This window comes from Aspergillus pseudoviridinutans, assembly GCF_018340605.1.
Source record: "Aspergillus pseudoviridinutans IFM 55266 DNA, scaffold_1, whole genome shotgun sequence".
NCBI lineage: Eukaryota > Fungi > Ascomycota > Eurotiomycetes > Eurotiales > Aspergillaceae > Aspergillus > Aspergillus pseudoviridinutans.
In genome coordinates, this window is record NW_025091281.1 from 4,046,767 (window position 1) to 4,062,808 (window position 16,042).

The 16,042-nt window shown below is 48.9% G+C and overlaps 5 protein-coding genes across 5 annotated transcripts; 3 read left to right on the forward strand and 2 right to left on the reverse strand.

Moving 5' to 3' along the window:
• Positions 1-2,764: 2,764 nt before the first annotated feature.
• Asppvi_001390 (uncharacterized protein) lies at positions 2,765-4,702 on the reverse strand (the record flags this gene model as incomplete). The annotated part of the gene is made up of 1 exon (XM_043297687.1): positions 2,765-4,702. One exon carries the CDS (start codon positions 4,700-4,702, stop codon positions 2,765-2,767), a length of 1,938 nt encoding a protein of 645 aa, XP_043153622.1.
• A 1,342-nt stretch (positions 4,703-6,044) lies between these two features.
• On the reverse strand, positions 6,045-6,421 carry Asppvi_001391 (uncharacterized protein; the record flags this gene model as incomplete). Its single annotated transcript, XM_043297688.1, has 2 exons — positions 6,045-6,280; positions 6,337-6,421. 2 exons carry the CDS (start codon positions 6,419-6,421, stop codon positions 6,045-6,047), a joined length of 321 nt encoding a protein of 106 aa, XP_043153623.1.
• Positions 6,422-7,867: 1,446 nt separating this feature from the next.
• On the forward strand, positions 7,868-10,479 carry Asppvi_001392 (PA and RING finger domain protein; the record flags this gene model as incomplete). The annotated part of the gene is made up of 2 exons (XM_043297689.1): positions 7,868-10,059; positions 10,116-10,479. 2 exons carry the CDS (start codon positions 7,868-7,870, stop codon positions 10,477-10,479), a joined length of 2,556 nt encoding a protein of 851 aa, XP_043153624.1.
• Positions 10,480-10,969: 490 nt separating this feature from the next.
• On the forward strand, positions 10,970-11,876 carry Asppvi_001393 (EI24 domain-containing protein; the record flags this gene model as incomplete). The annotated part of the gene is made up of 3 exons (XM_043297690.1): positions 10,970-11,071; positions 11,129-11,703; positions 11,759-11,876. The coding sequence occupies 3 exons, from the start codon at positions 10,970-10,972 to the stop codon at positions 11,874-11,876; spliced, it is 795 nt and encodes a 264-aa protein (XP_043153625.1).
• Positions 11,877-13,182: 1,306 nt separating this feature from the next.
• On the forward strand, positions 13,183-14,143 carry Asppvi_001394 (uncharacterized protein; the record flags this gene model as incomplete). The annotated part of the gene is made up of 3 exons (XM_043297691.1): positions 13,183-13,537; positions 13,614-13,703; positions 13,767-14,143. 3 exons carry the CDS (start codon positions 13,183-13,185, stop codon positions 14,141-14,143), a joined length of 822 nt encoding a protein of 273 aa, XP_043153626.1.
• Between the last annotated feature and the right edge of the window lie 1,899 nt (positions 14,144-16,042).

Consider the following 16,042-nt stretch of genomic DNA (forward strand, 5'->3'; position numbering starts at 1 on the left):
TGTGCTAACAATCCATAGCTCACAGATTTCATCCAAGAGGCCATTAGAAACAACGATTCGCGATGCCCAGTCTCAGTGATCAGGGATTGGAACATTCTCCAGCACATCAGTAGACATATCCACTGTTACACTCCTCATATTCTTCCTTGCAGTGATTACCAGCGAAAAGTCTGGCTATAAACAGTAGTTCTACCCCAATGGTACTACGCATCTGGTGCATTGATTCTTATATTTGCTTCAGATCGCATTGCACTCCATTTTGGCCACTGGCCCCTAAGTTCTAGCGGTATATAGCATCGAAGACATGACCGGACTTTATGCTCATTCTGGCTTCTCGCCGTTATTTTTTTTGAAGATATCAAGCCATATATGATTGAAAGGCCGTACAACAGCTACTTCGCAGGAAGAGCTACCGAGAGGGCTTCTTGATATACGCTTTGTTCCATAAAATGCTCCAGTATAGGATGACATTGACAGTGAATTGAAGGTCCATCTGATCTCTGAGCTATTGTTCCCAGCTGTGAATGTAGCAGCTCACTGTGCAGGGCTTAACCCAGTATTTGCCCTAGGGGTGGAAAGTGCTTTTCTTCTCCCTGCACTCGCACACATAACTAATTTTCTTCCTAACACAGTCCCCTCATCTTCCATCAAAAACTCTCCATATCATCTTTGCTATTACTTCTCCAACCTCATTCTTCATCAACCTTGACTTCTTCATCTAGATTCGCTTTTCTCATAACGCTTCTTATCATCTGGATCCTTTCTGCGAGCCTAGTCCCTTAGAATACAATCTTTTCAGCGGTTTCAAAATGAGCTCGACTGCTCTGACTTACCTTCCTCGCCTTGATACAACATACGAGATGATCCCTTTCATTAACACACTATGTGTTAGTTTTTGGAGTACTCTACGGAGTTCGGAAAAGGACAGTCTCTATCCTGCATTATCTAGGTATTCTGCAATTTCTGATCTTGATGTTTCTCCAGATGCAGACATCCAGCACGCGTAGAGCGTCTGGTCGCTTCATCCCGCTCCAGTGCTTTTAGAGCAGCTGATTTGCCCCTCCCTTGTCTCGGTCTTCCTACGCTTTTCAGTTCTCTTACAGATACTGGTTTCTCCAAGTTGCGCCATCTCTCTTAGAGGGTTTGGTTTCGTTGTGCCAGCGCTCGTAGAGGGTCTGGTTTTCTCTTTCGCCAGCTCTCATAGAGGGTCTGGCTTTTGTTGYGCCATCTCTCTTAGAGGGTTTGGTTTCGTTGTGCCAGCGCTCGTAGAGGGTCTGGTTTTCGTTGCGCCATCTCTCTTAGAGTATTGGTTTGGTTCCCTCCTACGAGCCAGCATTTTTCGAGTGACTTGTTTTCTTGTTTGACCTTTGCCAATATCTGTGCCAGCTCTTTCAGAGTGTCTGATTTTCTTTGACCACTTTTTCATTTGCGTCTGTTTTGAAATCCTGTTACTGTCTAGAGCCTCATTCTCGCCATGAAAGAGTTCCTTTTATGCGCGGAGCGGTCTGCTTTCTTAATAGAACCAGACCTCCCATCAGCGTCAAGTTAAATTGATACATGTATCTCCTCCAGTGTTTTAGAGTAATCTAATCTCATCAAGTACAATCAATTTACTGACAAGATAGAGGACAGAAATTTTCCATGAAATTCAACACTCTTAGGTTGAATCGCAAGAACAAGTAGCCGGCTGACTTGACGTTAATAGAGCGTGGAGAGCGGATCTGTTCGAAGCTTTCATGAAAATACCGCACAAATCGCCACGAGAATTGACTGCACAGCTGCAGATAGGGATGCAGAACAATGTATCCAAGTGATATTGCTACCCGCTGACAGGCGTCTCCAGCATGTCAGGAAGTTAATATATCCACAAATATTGCAATGTTCCGAATTCCTCCAAAAATTTTATAGTCTCTCGAGAGACCCGTAACCATATCGATCTTGTTACCAGCGGTGCCGCATCAGAGGCGGTTGAGTGTCTTCACAGCGCTGTAGGTCTCGAGATTTAGATGGAAAGCAAGCAAATCTACTAAGCAATGAACAAAGTGTTAGACACAGTTTCAGCAAAAGCAGATAAGTATGATGGGGGAGCTGCAAAATGTCTGATACTTAGAAGGCTATTTTTTGATTGTGAACAAAAGGATCAGCTTGTGGCTTTCTGATGAAATTTGAAGACTAAGGATAGACGTTCTCCTAAATAGAAGTAGAAAATAATTTCCCGCTCCCAGGATGGATGGAAGATGACTGGATGGGAAGCTGGAAGACTTCACGGAGGAGGAAGGTGAGGTAAGAAACGACCGGTCATCAACTGAACGGAGTAGGCCACTGAAACTATACATTTTATGGCTATTGTGACTCGATCTTGGGAGATACCAAACGGAGGAGACAACTACAGAACACCACTGCATAAAGCATTAATGCGTTGATCCGAGATATTTGAATGCTTTTCCATGGAAATCAGCCCTAGGCTCCTACAACGGAGCGGCACCAAGTTTTACCAACTGTAGAAGCGAAGTTATAGTTCCCAGGTTGTGTAGAGCTATGAAAAGTTGCAAGGTAACCTAGATTTCCTGACTACACTGCAAACCCCCAAAGCTATCCACCGAACCACCTGCCTTGTAAAACCTCCATCCTCTTTCTCTCCCTTTCCATCACCATATAGAACCCCATCCTCTATCATGCGATCCATGCTTTCGAGCCTGTTGCGTGATCTACCAATTCACAGGGTCCGTTAAAGCAAAGGTTACCACAAAATTGTTCAAGGCTTCTACCAAGTACCAGAAGCTTGACCGTAGACTTGAGGTCCGGCGAGTTCAACTTCTGACTCGGTTCTCATTTCCGCGGTGGCTCGATCGGTTGGAAGTTTCCAATGGGTAACTGTAGGGTCCTGAAAGAAATAACTGCGGCGTCCGCCGTGGCTGGGCTCACAACAGCCCGAGTCGACTGCTCCGTAATTTGAAAAGTAGTCTGTCTGTTTGGTAGGATCACTGGACGCGTGCAATTGAAGATTGGCAACAACATTTCCCAGAAGCAGAGTCGTCTGCCATGCAGTTGTAGTCTCTGAGGTAGGGCAAGAAGTACCGTGAAGCAATGCTTCTCTCTGAACGTGATCATAAGCGATGGATGAGACCAGCTGTCGGAGCTCACTGGCACCCCGGTTATCGGTATGAAACCAGGAATTCGCTTCCTCGAGCCTAGCTCTGTTTGGTGCCAAGGTATCGAAGAACAAGAAATCAGTAGTCTTCTGTTGTTCCAAGGGCATGGGAAGCCCCGGTGGGGGTGCGACAGCCTTGCTGTTAGCTATAAGCAGCTTATCGTAAGGGTTCTCTTGCTTGTCCTTTGCTATATCTCCCTTATGAACAAGATGATGATTCGTCATGCGAGAAATGGGTCCACCAGTGCCCACTTCCAAAAGCGAATTGGTACCTTTGTGTGGAAGGCTGACCTGTTGGTTGACTGGGTGTGCGTCCTCCGAGCTTGCATGGCGGTCATACATGCCAACAGACTGTGTTTTCATGTGTTCTGCTTCGTGACTTCCTTGTTGTAGCCGAACAATAGCAGCCTCCTCGGACTGTACCGACAGATCCTGAGACCTGGCTCCTTTGGCATCCAGCTGAGAGTTCTCAACGACGCTCTGAAGGAAGGCAGTTGCCTCTTCTTTTATCGATCGTTTGCTGCTAGCTTTGGACGAATCGCTCTCAGCAGAGCTTGGCTTCCTGTCATGAGATGGTAAGGAAACTCGAATAGGGTTGGATGTCTGAATTTCCGCACTGCCTGGAATCTGTGCCCGAGCTGAACTAGAGATCTTCGTCAGAAGCTTTTGACGAACGACCTCCAAAAGTTCCGCATCGGCTTGAACGGGGTCGTGAGTGGTATAATTGACCTGGGCTTTGTCGGAATACACATTCTCAATCGGTAGGGCCGCCCTATGAACGTCTCTCTGGTTATAATGGTAGTCTGGAGCCTCCAGCGACCCATATCCTGACTGATCATATCCATTGTCGATGCCGCCATGCGGGAGCTCGATGTACGACTCCGGTATGTACTGGTGATCAGAGACGGGGCATTGCTCGTATGAGACAACGCGGGTGTTGTTAGGCGCCGTGCACGATTCTGCAGACCAGATAGCATGTTCGGATTGCAAGAAGTTCTGATGTTTGAAGGAAAGCCCATCTGATACGCTGCGATAATCGTGACGGAGACACTGAAGATAGGAAGGATCGTAGCCTTCGCAGTAGCTTAGGGGGTTCCGCTGAACATGACCATCAGCTTTTTCATGCCAGAGGTGCTCTTTCGCCTCATATGCGTATGTCGGATAGTATGCTTCCGAACGAATACGGGAGCGTTGCAATAGTTCAGTTTGTTGGCCCCCGTGGTGACCCGCCTCGATATAAGAGCGGTGCATCGGAGCAAGCCGAGCACGAGGCTTGCATTGCGAGACACCAACGGATTCAGTGTCAGTTGATATGTCCTTTACATCGTGAATCCGTCTACCACCAATCTGCAGGGGCTTCAGTGGCTTTGTGACCTTGCCGCGCAGGCTTGCTCTGTTCCAGAGCTCACTCAATGCAACCGGTCGAGAGGAGGCGATGTCATCGAGACTGTGCAGTTCATGCTGTATGTCCACGTTTATGCCGTCTCCAGTAGCAGCTCTGACTAGGCCCGACTTACTCTGATGACGGCGAGACAGTATTTGGCTCATCATGGTTGGTTTTCTGTGAGAGTTTCCAACTAGAAGCTGTGGAATGCACGTCGTGAGGATATGGATGTTCGGCTTGAGATGATAGAGATAGCGCTCGACAATGCTTCGTGCCCTGGGGAGAGCTATGAGAAGAGTAAGAGGCTGACTCAAACGGGAATCAAACAATCGTAATGCTTGAAGCTCAAGAATGATATGTGTAGAATGGGTATGTTTTGATGTAAGTGAAGGGTTCGATGGGAGGATCGAGAAATGTAAACTGGATGGCTGGTGCAGGCAGTTTGTGTTGCTGCAGAAAAGACAAAATAGAAGAAGTCTCAACATAGGGGCCTTCAAACTGGAACCTCAGATGGTGCCGAGACCAAGGCGTAACGTGCTTTGCTTGAGAATCTAGTCACTTTCTTGACCCGCTCACCTGAGATGCTGTGGTGGACGTGGCAAAGATTGGGATGTTTGCAGTGGAAGGTGAGATGGTTTACTCCCAGAAGGAATCACCCAAGTGTTTCCTGTTTGTTCTATTTGTTGTCATATGTTCACCTGGGGGAGCAAGTGCTCTCAGCAGTGAGCCTGGACTTGTGAAAGCCTCGACTGATGGCTCTGCAGACGCCCCAGCTCAGTATTTCAGCTAATTGATAGCAACTGTCCTTTCGTTTGAACACAACTTATTCAATTAATGCTACTTTTTGTACATGCAGAAGGCTCAGTCGCCTCTATGTCCGCTGGAAGATGTGGAGGGATGAACTAGTTTCGGATTCCTTAACAAGGCAGTGTGCCAGAAGCGGTATCTGACCAGGACCGATCGATATCGCGGACTCAAGGTCTTTCGGAAAAGCACGTTGAATGATAATCGGGTTGGTATATACAGGTCTTGCCAGGTGGATGCACCAGGGTTATCTTTTAGACTGTCATGAGCAGTCCCGGGTGCCGGATAAGTCTTCCAGTAACCAGAAACAGGCCAAGGGAAGATATCACATACCGAGCATATATAGATCGAAATTAGTCTCTACCTGCACGCCACGTTTTACGATGAAAGGTGCAAAACGTAAGACAACCAGCGTTTGTTCTTGAAGAAAATGTATGAGCTACAAAGCAGGAGGCAAACATCACATATAGGAACACTCCTACATATACTCATAGTTTCAGTTTCATCTGATAGGTACCGAAGAATTTGATTCCACGCGAATATTTAAATGAACCATTGATATCCTCCATATTACTATAATTTCAGGACCAGGCAGGGACGCTGTGACCTTCAGAGACGATCAACTTATATTGACTATAAGTATCGTTAGTTTGACGGGACGAGTCAAGGGTATGTCTAGAATATCATCAACCTTGATTCCAAGCCTTAGCTGGTGGGACCTCTGTAATCATTTGTAGCGGTTGCATAGTTTTCAGTGGTCGAATTTGACCCATGATAGCCTCGCGAACCATGATGTGTCTCTGCAGAAGGAGGAGGCTGATCGTTCCTGTCTCGCTCGTTCTCGCCAACGTCCGGCCTACTGTTGCCAGAACCAGGAAGAGCATCGTGGACACCAGACCCGAAATCGTTACCGCTTGCGCTATCATTGTAAGTACGCTTGTCTACAGACAAGTCAGACCAGGTGCCACAACGCAAGTTCTCTCAGTCATCTACTTACCACCGTCAGCGTATTGAGCGGTGTCGTTGGGGTCATTGAGACGCCCACTCATGGCATCTTTGACCTTGCGGACGATGTTGGACATGTTGACGATTTTCTGCAACTGAAATTGAATCGATCTGATGATTTCCCGCCACTTGGACGTCTAATCGAGCGATGGCTGGCTCACTATATAAGGAGCCGAACATTCTCCCGCCACCAAGCAAGCGTGACGATATACTACCAACCATTCCCATAGCTTAGAGAGGTCTTGAAGTATGGCTAGGACCACAATCGACCGTGAAAGGTGGTGGGATCAGTCTTGTGTCATCCAGCGTCATCTGATCCAGAGACGCTCCATGAAGAGTTGTGGTAGAGAATAAGAGTGATGACATAACAGTGAGCCTTACTGGTCTGTTTCCAGAGCGACTGTATCATGAGCTACCTTATCATGGCTTATTTCTTTTGACTGGGGTTATCCCTCAACACGGATCACCTGTTACTGGTGTTTATTAGTAGTACTTCGTGACACCCACTAAGAAGTCATGGTCTTGGATTCATTAATTAAAGCAGGGTACTCCGTAAAGCAAGTAGAACAAAACAAAGTCATAGGTTGAGTCGACACTTCGCTTATTTAGTCTTCAACTCTAGGTGACTTGTGAGCAGTTCGTCGATCATGCCTTTAAATTGCAAAAGACAATTAAGACTAATTTAAGGCACGACTGAGCTGTTGAAGGTGTGGGGCGGGTTGTATGGACTAGCTACGGAGTAAATGTAGGTACGGAGTAGCATGATGTGGGGATTAAAATGCATTACAAAACGTAGACAGGCAAAGGCGTGAGGGCGCCAAGTACCTCCATCATTTGATCTGAGCTTCTAGCAAAGGGGAAAGAACGATGTTGCTGATTTTGAACGGTTGCAAATTTGGTGTTCTCATTATTTTTACAACCTTCATAGTAATCATCATACTAAGTGGAAATATTAACCAAGATCTGATTCTTGTTGCTACACCCAATGTAATGCCAAGTACAATACAGTGATACCGCCGTTGAAACAGAATGTTCGTTGCCTGATGGATCGCCGCCTCAGTCCCGCATATCCCGTGACTCCGAGGCTGTGCTGTGACTGCCTGAGGCCTACGTTTTCTAGCTGCCGTTCCCGCTTATTGCGTGTTGTACTTTGTTGTTTCTCTGACGCAGTGACGATCGCTCCATGTAGTGGTGGTGGCTTCTACCCTCTTCTCCTCCTTCTCCTTGTCTTTAACAGTCCATCCTTCCTGCAGTTTCTCCCTCTCATCGAGTTCTCTGTTTCTGAGTTATCTTCTTCTGTTTCTCCTTGTCTCTATAGCGTTTCCGTCAGATCCCTGCCCTTACGTCCGCTTCGTGATTGTCCTCGATGAGCTCCGGCTCTCTCCCCCTTGATCGACCTTGTGATTGGTCATAAAACAGCAGCCTACAAGAGGACATCTGCACCTGAATCACGATTTTCGATCAATTTCAATCTCGCTGGCAGGACCATATCTTGATTTCTTGTTCCCCGAAAATCATCAACCATGCGACCGCCACGCCTAATATCAATAGTCTTCTGTATCCTCTTTTTCCCGATCTTCCTTACCCTGTTCTCGGCTCTTTCGTCATCTCCTCATGTGGCTGATCCCAGTTCGCTCGCTGGTCAAACGACTGGATTTCACGCTCTCTTCTCCTTCAATATACCATCCTCACTTTTCCCACCATCCGCTATCATCAGCCTTACCGATGACAACTCGACTTTTTTCCTGGCCAGACCTGCAGCATTTGGCCCTCTACTTTCTGATAAGGGACTGAGTGGCCCACTCTGGGTGGGCAGTGGTTTTGGGGAGAAAACTAGTGGTGGCGCGGAAGGAGAGTTAGGCTGTTCGGATATCCCAGGATGGGGGGATGGTGACAGCCGTCGCAGTCCGGATAAGTCAACGGTAGCTGCAGACAAGACCTCGTCATCTGGTATTAAGGATGGTCTTGCGGCCTCTTTAGGTCAGGGGCGAGCTGATCCCCAGCAAGAATCAGAATCCGAACATCTTGCGGCTGGCGGAGCCCCTCCACCCTCGACGAATGACGGCACCGATGACCATCTGCATCATCCTTTACCTGATTCTGATGTGGTAGACGCAGATGCGCCGGAAAATCCTGGAGAACGCCAAAATAAGCCGGCTGCTCATGCAGATATACAATCCTTGCAGGAGAGCGCCGAGATAAATGGCAAAGTTGTGTTGCTAAGCAGAGGCGGCTGTGGTTTTCTAGAAAAGGTCAAATGGGCTCAACGACGCGGAGCGATCGCTGTGATTGTTGGTGATGATACGCGAGGGGGAAGTCTCGTGACGATGTATGCTCGAGGGGACACGTCCAATGTGACTATTCCCGCCGTTTTCACGTCTTACACGACAGCACACTTGCTATCATCTCTGATGCCTCCGCAGGCCGGAGCAGATCTAAGCTTGGACGACAAAACTGGGTCTACACGCGCTGTACTCTCCAGCGGTTCGGACAAGCAGCGTGTGAGTCCAACAACAACTACATCAGTTACCCCGTCTTCCACGCCTACGCCCCAGGCTGAGGTGGATGAGCCGCTTCAGATTGCCTCAAAACCGAGAACCGGAGCTTTCCACTCTCTCCTGTCACTACTAGGTTTGGGTAGGAGCAACAATGGACGCGCTTGGCAAAATTTTGAAGACAGTCGACGGCCACCTAACAGCGGAAACATTGACTGGGTTCGGCTTGGTGATAAGAAACAATCCAAAAAAGCTGCACCCAGCAGTGCTGCTGATGATCGCAAAAATTCCGAAAGCATGTCGAGCCTTGCCGACGGCGATGGCTTCATCATTGGTGTGCAGGACTGGCGAGATCCAGACCTTGTAGCCCCTAGAAGCACCTCTCTGCCGTCGCCGAGTAGCGTGGCAGGCTCGGCTAATACCGAGTCGGGCAAAAATGCGAAGAGCTTAAAGAAGACATCTAATTCACCGAAGGGCGGTAGCATCACTCCAGGAAGCGGTGAATATCGGAGCGAATCTAGCGACAACAAAGAATTCCATTCGCGTGACGGCTCTCCAGTAAATTCTCCTGGAAACACTGCATCAGACAAGGGTTGGTTTTTCAAACGCTTCTTTGCGCCTAGACGTACAGGGGATGCCAAGTTGGATAAACCAGCAAACAACAAGATGCGCAGAAGTACCGATCAAAATGCCAAGGTTACCGAACATGCGGGCCTGTGGGTTACGTTGACACCAACAAGCATGTCTACAAGCCCTTTCTTCGATACCCTGCTTGTTCTAGTTGTCAGTCCTCTGCTCACTTTGACGGTCGTGTATGCTCTCCTATTGATTCGATCTCGCATCCGTCGGAGGCGTTGGCGGGCTCCGAAGTCCATCGTGGACCGCCTTCCGGTGAGAACCTACCACACAATCCCAACGCCTTCGTCTGCAGCAAGTTCCTCTCGATCTTCGAGTCCCGGACCAGTCTCGCCAACTTCCCCGTTGCTAGGCTCTCGGAGTCGTCCAGAGCTGGCCCCGTCACGCTCTTCCTTCTTCCGTGGCAGTACAGCTGAAGCCAAGAAGACTGCAAAAGGCGAGAAGTCTGGTTCGGCTTCCTCTGTTTGGCGCCGCAAGTACACTGGTCGGCAGGTGGAATGCGTTGTATGTCTTGAAGAATACATCGATGGACAAAGCAGAGTGATGAGCCTACCCTGCGGCCATGAGTTCCATGCGGAGTGCATGTAAGTAGCTCTCTCTGACGGTTTCGTATTTCTACAGTCTGCTAACTTAGGCGCAGAACTCCATGGCTGACGACCCGTCGGCGGACTTGCCCGATCTGTAAGGGAGACGTCGTTCGCTCCATGACTCAGAATACAACAGCAGAATCACGCGACTTGCCACAGCGAATGGCCGATGGTGATGATGGCCGTGGCTCCGAAACCCATCGAAGCTTTTCATCCGCCCCTATGCTCATTACGAACTCGAATGAAGATGAGACCTCCGACCCTGAACACCGCCGAGCCTCAGATTTGGGGGCACTAGAAGGCCATGCCTCCTCTGCGCCTCCGTCTTCCAGTTGGAGGAATCTGGCAACGCTTAGCCTTTCAGCCTTGAGTGGCGACACCATTTGGCATCAGACTCGGGCGGATAACGACCGATGAAGAGGGGGCAGCCGTATTATCTGCTTTTCTCTCTACTCCAGCGTCTTTGTTCATCATGATATTCCCTTCACTTCGAGACACTTGGGATGTACTGCATTAGCGAACATTTGGTATTGAGTAATATGCTTGGCTAGGCGTTGGGGGCGTTGTCTACTTGGAGTGCAGGCTCGGTCCATGACAACTAACACAATTGGCTAGGCGGGGTGTCTGGAAGGATTTTTATCAACCATGGTTATTAGGTATCTGTATACACAGGCTTTTGCATTATAGGCAGGTTACCTACAAGTCAAAATTATTCACCTTACCATGTATGACAAGGAAACCTACGCCCTAGTTGGTAACCACATGACGTCATCGCTGCGTCCATCCTCTTTATTTGTTTCGACGACACCCTTCAGTCCAACTGCACCACGTCCAATTGACAGTTCTTCTCCATACTGAGGCTATACTGGGACCACAACTATCAACGCACTGCGAGACTCAATAAACAATGGCGGATAAAATGAAAGACGCCCTCCATGAAGAGGCAAACAATTTCAAAGCCGTTGCGCACGACGTCGCCGTGTCAGGCGCGTATCTCTACCCAGTGAAAGTGAGCTCAGAAGCCCGACAGCGCTCTGAATAACTGTTCGATTGACATATGATGCAGGGCATTCTCTTCTTCTCCTACCACAAAGACCTCTGGCGCCCCTTCATCTCTCGCGCCGTCGAGACCATCAGTCTCGGCCTCGGCGTCACAACCGCAATGTTCTTCTTCACCTACGTCCCGCAAGCAGCCATCATGGCCTTCACCAGTGGCCCGCTGGCCCCGATCTCCGCCGCCCTGCTCGTCCTCAGCGAAAGCTCGACCATAACCAGTTTTCTCGCGCGCTCGTTTGTCCTTGCAGACGCGCTGACGGATACCTTTGATGGCACTCTCGTTGCACGCGGACACACGGAGCTTGTTGCACGCGGGCGGCAGATCAATGCCTCTGGCGGTGGAGCGGTGTCGAGACTGGGGAGGATGCTGAACCGGCCGCTGGAGCGGGTTAGGCCATCGGCGCTGGTGAGGTCGCTGATGCTCCTGCCGTTGAATTTCATTCCGGTTGTGGGGACCCTGTTGTATGTGTATATGCAGGGGAAGAAGACTGGACCGGTGGCGCATTTGAGGTATTTTGAGTTGAAGGGGTGGGATGAGCGGAAGAGAGAGGAGTGGGTTAGGAAGAATCAGGGAGGGTATACCGGGTATGATTCACCGTTGGTTTTGTGCTGTGCTTAAGGGATTGCTAACCGAGAGCAGACTTGGAATGGCTGCGTTTCTGTTCGAGATGATTCCGTTTGCCTCGTTGATGTTCTCGTTTACGAATACGGTGGGTGCGGCGCTGTGGGCTGCGGATATGGAGAAGGCCATGCAGTAGGAATCCGTCTAAGACGGACTTGGGGCTTTGTTGGTACATTACGAATCTTATCTATTGAATTCAGGATACAGATGGCCCTCAATCATTTATGCAAGCTTGTACCATTCAGTTACCCACTTCTGCGCCATGCACAAGATTAGATTCCCACCCAGGATGATAGCAGCTGTGAGCACCGACGTAAGGTTATGCAGCTTTGGGGCACAGATACTCCTCAGAAGTCGACGTGAATCTTATGAGAGTTGAGAAAATATGGCTTTTATTTCATGTTGATGATGTAGGAGATGCAAAACATGGCGTTCAATCAAATTGCTTGAGGTTGGCATGACATACATGTGCAGAATGTATTGTTAAAGGAGAGGACAGAGCGTGCGAGACAATATATATTAATTGGACAGCAAGCTCTCACTCTTTTAGAGCTTGCTGGCCTCTCAGATATATCCATACCAGCATGTATAAATATATATTTTTCTAGTGAACCTAAACGTCTTAAATCATGGTGAACCCGGAAGAGATACCCTTTTGGTCATTGTTCGAACAACGCATCCGAAACCCCAGAGTCGCTAATGCCTGTGCATGTACGGGACGTCTCCCTAAAGATGAAGTTTTGGACATTAATGGCATTGACCAAGAATTTCGGGGCCGATCTATCTATATCTTAATCCTGCTTTTATAGGGTAGTCTGACGTTCCGGTGCAGTATGACTACCAAGGACAACATGCATCGCTGTGAAGACACTTGCCAACATGTTCATCTCTCCCCACGATTGCTTTCCCGATACCATAGGGTCGCCAGCATGACCTTGACCACTGACTGCTTCTTCCTAATCACTGGCACAAAAGGCAAAAATGTGGACATTCTGGCCTTTTAGTCGCTTCTGCATTTGATTTGTCATCATAAGCGACGAGCTTTGCTCAAGCGGTATTCATTCCAACGCTAGAGTACTGTGCCCACTCTGCAGATTGGATGCAGGCTTAGAGAGCTCAGTGCGCTTGATGTCTGAATGAGAAGTTGACGGTGGAATTGAAGCAGAAGGGGAATGCATTCCTCTGAAGCAAATCTGTGGAGTTATCTGATGAAACTCGAGTCTTACCTGAAATGAGGACCCCTAAGGATTGTTGGTAAGCACGGAGATAAGCGGTTTTTCGTATGCGGTTTTAGTTCGGAGTCCGAGCTTCACGAACGCCGTGCAAGCTGGTTAGATCTTGAGGATGCAGACACGAGAACGACTGGGCGAGAGAGATGGCAGTGGGGATGTAGGAAGAACATGACGACGACAGACCGTTGCCTAGAAATGCCCTATATAAGTATGGAACTATCCTTCCGTGTTCTAAATGCTGAAGCACGCATCAACAGCACGCTGACGCCCAACCATACCTTAACCATCATCACCACAACCATAAACCAAATGCAGACCGTCCTGATCGTTGGAGCCACAGGCAACATTGGAGCCTCGGCCATCCACGCCGCTCTGCGCTCCAAACTCCACGTCCTTGCCATCGTGCGCAACCAGGCTTCGGCAGAGAAGCTGTTCCGCAATGTAGGAACTCGCGAGGGCATCACGACGGTAGAGGCGGACATCATGTCTGATCAGGGAGTGAAGGATGTGGTGGAGAAAGTACGGAAGGGGGAGTTGCCGGCATTTCAGCATGTTTACGCTGCGGGTAAGTCCATTACTTCATCAGAGTGTGAATATGATAAGTGTTTTGGTTGACAGAAGCGTGATTGTGCCATGGGCAGCGGGCGGATTGTTCGAAGCGACGTCCATACTTGATCTCACCACGGAGGAGCTAAGGAAGCATATGCAAACCAATTTTAGGCCGAACCTCTGTGAGTTTGTGGCCATGCTGTAGGAGTTCCACAGATATGAAAAGAACTGATACGCGCCGACAGTGGCCTATCAAGCGACCATCCCCTATCTTCTCGAGCAGGGCGACCCTACAAGCACCTGGACGCTTTGTACAGGCGCAAGCGGAGACAATGGGGGTCGCCCAGCAGCCAGCATGACGCAGGGCGCGCTATACTCCATGGCGAACGTGGCATGCCTCGACAACGCGGATACGAATGTCCGCTTCAACGAGATCTACCTCGGCTTGTTCGTGATGGTAGATGCTGCAGCGGACCAGTTCGGGGCGATGAAAGCGTCCGAGTTTGCTGTCGCGTACGAGAAGATCTTGGCCCGGCCGGACATCAAAGGATGCCGTGTGATGGTGTGCCAGCCGGAGGATTTGACCGAGTTGAGGTTCAGGAAGAAGTTGGATGTAGTTTAGTCATAACCTACCCGTAAATCATATAGATGAATACGTTGAGGGTAATAACTTATAAGATATGGCTAAACATTTCCGCGGCCTTTCCTCTGACTTTGGACGTTAGAGCTTTAGTTCTTCGAGCGGATGATTTCGCTTTTCTACACCAGACACTCGCTCATATTTATAATTATCTTCAGATGCATTTTGCTAAAATCAACCCTTTCATTACAGGGGCCCATATCATGTTAGTTATGGCGTCTCAGGAAGCTATCAGCATCATGGCTGCCCAGCCTTGGGAGCGAGCCAAGAGCTCGAATTAGGGCTACAACAACAATTTCCTATTTAGGTACTTCTTATGCGGGTACGAAGAGATACCTCAGGACCAACGAATTCAGACGCTTATATCGGCATCCAACATGTGACGAGCATCTTCTATCATCGATCTAATTCTCCCCAGTGTGTACTGGCTTTATCTTTCTCCCGTATCCCAACTATCGTCGTTAGGATAGAGACTTTACTACGCGAAATCATTTTTCATACCCGGGTTACCAACCTGCTGATGGACATCTTCTACGCCAGCAAATGCAGTCCACGCTACCCACGCGCAGCCCGCTGGGTGGTTATTGTCTGCATCTATCTTTACTCGGAATTCGCTGACTCGACCTTGTCCGTCAGCCTCATGGTGTTTGCGCCAGAGACCCAACCAAGAATACCTGCGCAAAAGCTACAGCAGTGGCGCATGGTACTAACTGGGAGTGCAACTGGCTCGCGGCAATTTTCTGTTCTGTTCTGCTGTCGAAGAGCAGCTTTTTGTTAGGCGGATTGCCAGTTGAAACCCGGAGACCCAGCTTGTGCTTGTGGAGGAACAAAGCCATGGGATTGATATTCTTCACTTCTTTAGTAGAGGCCAAGTCCACATTATCATCCAGCCCAAGATTTCTGCCAAGTATCGTTTGTCCAGTGCCTATTGTCGAATCCTGTGCAAATACTCCCAGCATTGACTGTCGTTCATGGTTATTTAATGGGAAGCAGCTTGTCGTCTGGTTTCACCAAGATCTTTGGCCGATGAGCTTTGTATTGGCGCAAAGCCTGCCGATCAGACTTATTCATAAAGGTATAACTGTCAGGATTTCGGCGATATTGGTATCGGCAATTCACTACCTGCAGCCTGCAAAGGGCGGAAAACTGCTGAAGGAAATTGCACACTTCAGCCCAAGAGCGACCCCTAAGTCGCACGTCAATGAGGCTGAGATCTCTCAACGTGTTTTGAAAGTGGCGGAGCTCAAGGAGGCACTCGCCCGGGAGAATTGCAAACTCAAGTCGCAAGAACTGTAGGGGAGCCGATGGGTGTAGAAAATGTTGATGAGCTTGGTGGCAATCTCCAGATCCCATGCGCATCGACATATTTCAGGCTCTGGCCGTGTTCCAAGATTTGCCTTATACTGGAGTCATCCCTGCGGGTCACCTGGCTGAACCCAAGGTTAAGGGTTACGCTTTGGAGACTTTTTATACCCCTCGAGACAGGAGGAAGATTGGACGATGGGCTTTCAAGTAAGCCATCCTCAGACCTTGTTTCGCCCCCTCCAGGATAGTGAATGCTCAATCTTCCGAGCTTGGGTGGCTGCGCGAGTTGAAGAGCCTCAATTATCTGCTCGATTAGGCCACCCGCATTCATGCTGTTTCTCCCATAAGGATATTCGAGGAAACCCAGTAGAACTGAGCGTAAAGACGGGAATTTCTTGAAATGAAGCGCGAACTTTTTGCAAGAGCCAGCAAAGTCTCCAGGAGTATATGCCTTTTGGAACTTCCTCGCTTTCGCAGCATTCGATAACCAATCTTTCAACATAGCAAGCGTTGGCATTGCGGCAGAGCTCTTCAATTTTGACCTGCTGAACTTTCCAGTCCAGTTGGACCATAAAG